Source organism: Nematostella vectensis, chromosome 11 (assembly GCF_932526225.1).
Source record: "Nematostella vectensis chromosome 11, jaNemVect1.1, whole genome shotgun sequence".
Lineage (NCBI taxonomy): Eukaryota > Metazoa > Cnidaria > Anthozoa > Actiniaria > Edwardsiidae > Nematostella > Nematostella vectensis.
The window spans coordinates 7,951,258-7,956,204 of NC_064044.1; the positions used below are offsets into that span (position 1 = coordinate 7,951,258).

Genomic DNA, 4,947 nt, shown 5'->3' on the forward strand with positions numbered 1-4,947 from the left:
TCGCGAGAAATTTTTTGCAGATTTACTATATGAAAACTACGTTTAAGGGCCGCCAGAAGTAGTTCATTTTACAATGTTTAATAAAAACGCGTTAAACAATCCTGCGTTCCTTTTTTATCGCTTCGATTGCTATGGCGATTACAGGCGATTTAATTTCAGAGTTTTCAGCTTCTGTCAATTTATTTTTACATAGTGCAGGAAAATTAACAATTTGTTTCACCCAAAATAACCTGTGTGCTGAAATGAATGCAAAGGCTTTGTACATAGGCCAACTAGTAGCGTCAAGCGATGAAATAAGTATCCTAAGTCCTGTGGAGTTTTTTAATTACTCCGATAATTGAATTAAAGGCAATCGTTTCCTTTTCAGGAATTCTCGATGTTTTAACACAACGGGTTAGAATGCCATTAACTTTCACCCTGCTGGTATTTAAGAGGATAGATCACATTATTTTTACACCTGTGAAGGACTTTCTCATTTTTTTAGCTAAGGAAAACGATACCATCAAATCCTTGCTCTTAGGGTTTAGTTGTCTTTCGTCTTTACATTTGTCGCCACACGAAAAAAAATTATATCTTAGCCTTGTTCCACTGTGATGGATATCAGTCGTATAACTATCCCTAATGACTATGCTGAACCGTTTGGTATTCTAAGGGCCATGAGATTGGTGACTAAAGGTATCGTGCGCAGACTAGATGCGCAATGGCCGATGATGGCATAGCTCCTTTAAAGGCCAAATGATTTGGAATTTTCACCATTTACTTTGTCAAATGGTCTCAAAGATCCCATCATGTCCACTCGTCGAGTTTCACCTCCCAAGCTTAGAGATTGTGCGTACTTTGTTGCTGGGTTCTTAATCTCGCGTCAGTAGCCATGCTAAAAGATTCGACTTGTACAATCTGTCGCCTTGCTTTCAAACAATTGCACGTGTAAAGTTTTGCAAAGCCTCGTCGATAGCTGGAGCTTTGAAACGCGTACAACACTGGATTAAGACATGAGTTTGAGAAAATTAGAGAAGTAAGAACGAAGTACGTATAATTAAAGAGGGGAGAGGAATTCTTGTCTTGGCTGTTTAGGAATTTCTTGGCGGACAAGTAAATCATAAAAATGGCAAACGGCGCAAAACAGATAAAGTAGACGCCCGTAACTGATGCTAAGAGTTTTGCCAGCTTTTTCTTTTCCTCTCGCCCTTGAATCGTTTCAACAGTCTCAGAGCAGATGGAGTTAGTTATGAGTAGGCCCTTTAAAATTGACAAATAGCAAGCAGTGATTATCAATCCAGGAATACAGATATTAATGCCAAGATAGAAAGCAAGATAAGTAGCTATTTCTTTTCCAGTATTCAGGTCGAAGGCAGATATGCATACGTTTAGTTGTGGATCAAATCTAACGACGATGAAAATTGGGATATTTAGTAAAATACTAACAAACCATATGACCAGTACGACCTTCCATACTTGTTCTCTCCCAAGTCTGAATCGGTGACTTAAAGGTTTCACCATGGCATGGTAACGCTCAACAGCCACGACGGTAAGTAAGGCAACAGAAACACACACAAAAACTCCTACTATACCGTTCTCAAGCAAACCCTACAGATCCATTCGTTGGTCAAATTGCTCCAGCCATTATAACCAAAGTGGAGTGATCCAAATACGAATTTATACAGGTAGGGGCTGGTAGACAGTGTTATAATGTCAGCCAGTGCGAGGTTTGCTAAGAGGTAGTTTGTTGTTGTGTGCATTGAACGCGTCGACCAAACAACCCTGATGACGGATACGTTACCAATTATTCCGACGATAGATACAAAGAACTGGAGAGCGATAAGTACTACCAAGAATAAGTCCATCTTCAACTTGAGATCCAAACACTTGAAAAAGAGTGAGAAGTTCAAAACTTAGCACAAAGCAACGATTCCACAACAAATTGCCTTCTTCCCCTGAAAAATCAAAATCTTTTTCAAAGTCTACCCTGCAAATGTGTTCACCGGATTTGTTTGTTTCGATTGCCAAAAAGAAACAGTTTTGAGCTTACAAGTTCTCGACTCAAATACACTCAGTTCCTGGGCCCTAAGAATTCGTAGGAAAAAAGCTTAAAAGAGTTATTCAGATACTTCCCTCATCTTCAACTTCTTATTTTCTGCCGGCCAAATGACAAAGCTTAAAGGTACTTAGGTTCATCGCTGACTAATGGAATTTATAGTTTTGTGTCATTGCTATTGTTGACCAAAAGACGATACCAACACCCTCATCTTTTTCAAAGAATGTCTACAAAGAAATATTACTGTTCTATCTTAAAAATCATAACAGTTGAATGGAAGTTATACATGGTAACTAGGTTACGGTGTTTTTAATTGCATGGCAAAGCACACGTAAACAGGTGTCTTTGGTTGATTTCGTACCGCTCGAAAGAGAAAGAAAATGCACATTATACCGGATTGCATTTATGAGCATACTGTGTAAAAATCGCGCCACAGCTTACAGCGATGCTGTTGTTAATTAATATAACACGCTTAAAGGGATAAATAATAGGCGGTGTTTGCCACACAGGCCTTGACTGACACTTTGAAGGTTCAGTACCTGATCCAGGTGGTGGTTTTTAAACATCAAAGTCCTTGGATTGAATTTTGTCTTTGTGTCCCACCTTATAAACTCACGTGTAACGTGTAAAATACCGAGAAATTCTTGTTTCTGAAACCTTTTCAAAATGGCCGCCATTGCTTAGTTTCATATTGAAAAATCGTCAGAATTTTAGATTTGTGTTTTTCGGGCGCGTGTACTTGAGTATACCGAAACAAACATAGCTAGAGATGCTTTTCTGTCGTTTTTACTTTTTCTATAACTCGAGACTATTTTTCTTGTGCACTTGTTAAATCATAGATGCCATGATTGAATATTGTCTCGCTAATTAAACAACAACAATAAAAATAGGTTTAGTATACATTTATTTTATTGTATTATTTGATTTTATTTTAATCAATATCTGATTATATGACTATAATAAATACTAATTGTGCCTGGTTTAGGCCAGCCACCGGTATCATTTCTATGACAAAAGCGAAGGCAAGCTTTCTCGTTGCAGGGACCCCGATTTGTATTGATCTCTACCGCGGATTGATTTAGGCGAAGTATCAGACTCGTACCAGTCGTTATTTGCTGTTGCGCGGACATCCACAGGATTCCTTAAGCCTAGTTATTTAAGGAGGCTCGTTAGTAATTCCTTATAGCATTTTTTTCATTTTACTCATTATAATTGCGTCTAGTAGTCTCAAATCTCGTCCGATTTCATTCATATTTTCAGATGACAATATTTAAATCCGTATTTGATGGGCTACTGCTTAATTTTATTTGTTGGTAACCGATTGGGTTATTTAGCATATGAACAGACCAGTATTTTATGAACTTTCCAATATTTTTCCCCAAATAACCGATGCTTTATCTTTAAATTTGCAGAGAGACATGACTTATACTAAGACACGATGGGGATCATGCTCCACTAAAACGAGGAAGCACGAAATTGCTTATTTGTCGATTTTTAAGCGAAGACATTGGATTTTCAAGAGGATTCGAAATCTAAATAATAATTGTACGAATTCGCTCTTTGGTCATGTCTAATATGTAGTTCCAGATAATATCCATACCCCCATTGACGGGGGCGGAGGTATGACCCGCCACCCCTCTAGAGTTTCCAACCCCCTGGAAAAAAAATAAATACAGTAACTGTTGAGGGAAAAGGGCATTTTATTCCCCCCCCCCCTCCCCTCTGGCTGGAATTTCCTGGGTGTTTGAACCCCCACCCCCCCCCCCCCCCCCGCGAAATTTCCAGTCCGCCTTCAAAACACTTAAAATATCAAAACGTATGAAAGTTTGTTCTACTGACCTTATATAGCTTATTTTAGAGGGCCATTAGTTAGAAAACTAATTATACGGTTTTACCCAAAATAAATAAGGACATCGACTAATGACTGACCGACCGACTGACCGACTGACTGACTGACTGACTGACTGACTGACTGACTGACTGACTGACTGACTGACTGACTGACTGACTGACTGACTGACTGACTGACCAGGGACGGCGTAGTGGTCCCATAAGTGGAGGGAGGGCAAATGTTGGGGGAGGGGTGGGTAATGGTTTCTTGGGGAGGGACGGTTGGTGGTTTCAGGGGGGAGGGGTGAGTGATGGATCCAAATTCTTATTCGCTATTTATAAGTACACGAGGAATAACCTAGGTTTTTATACACGGGTTTTTAAACTGTTTAACAAATTTGTTGTCGGTTGCATATGTACCGCTTGAAACCCGTTTAAAAAACGTTCATATATATAGAAAAATCCGCTCAGAAAAGTGGGCCCCTCCCATCCGCCGCCCTGCTGACTGACTGACTGAATTTTTATAATAATGTTGATGATAATGTTTGCGATGGTGATGGTGATGATGGTGATGGTGATGATGGTGATGATGGTGATGGTGATGATGGTGATGGTGATGGTGATGGTGATGTTGATGATAATGTTTGCGATGGTAATGATGGTGATGGTGATGATGGTGATAATGTTTGCGATGGTGATGATGATGATGGTGATGATGGTGATAATGTTTGCGATGGTGTTGATCAGTGGGTGTCGTGTACCGGCAGTAGCTGATCTAGGGGGAGAGTTTAGGGGTTTTAAACCCCCCTTTTGTTTTGTAACAAAAACTAATTACCCCCTCCCCCTTTGTCACTGAGCCAAACCCCCCTTTAGCGAAAGGCTAGATCCGCTCCTGACCAGGCTCCCTGCTCTTCCCTAAGAACACGACATGACGGAAAAACCTGAACAACGCGCAATTCCAGATAGAGAGAGAAGACACAATTTCTTACAATGGCTATAGGTTCCTTGTATTACGGACTGATTTTCAAAACACAAATAACGTGTGGCCGTAGTGCGCATAACCAGATTTTGGCTTTTTAAGA

The 4,947-nt window shown here is 39.9% G+C and overlaps 1 protein-coding gene across 1 annotated transcript; it reads right to left on the reverse strand.

Annotated features, from left to right (window-relative positions):
- Window positions 1-164: 164 nt before the first annotated feature.
- LOC125573788 (somatostatin receptor type 2-like) lies at window positions 165-2,459 on the reverse strand. Its single transcript, XM_048734561.1, has 2 exons — window positions 1,587-2,459; window positions 165-1,554 (listed from the first exon to the last, which is right to left on the reverse strand). Exons 1-2 carry the CDS (start codon window positions 1,842-1,844, stop codon window positions 820-822), a joined length of 993 nt encoding a protein of 330 aa, XP_048590518.1. The 5' UTR covers window positions 1,845-2,459; the 3' UTR covers window positions 165-819.
- Window positions 2,460-4,947: the final 2,488 nt, after the last annotated feature.

Coding starts and splice junctions, on each gene's coding strand:
- LOC125573788 (XM_048734561.1), bottom strand. CDS start 1,844: ATGGACTTATTCTTGGTAGTACTTATCGCTCTCCAGTTCTTTGTATCT. Junction 1,555..1,586: donor CCAACGAATGGATCTGTAGG/GTTTGCTTGAGA, acceptor GTAGGAGTTTTT/GTGTGTGTTTCTGTTGCCTT.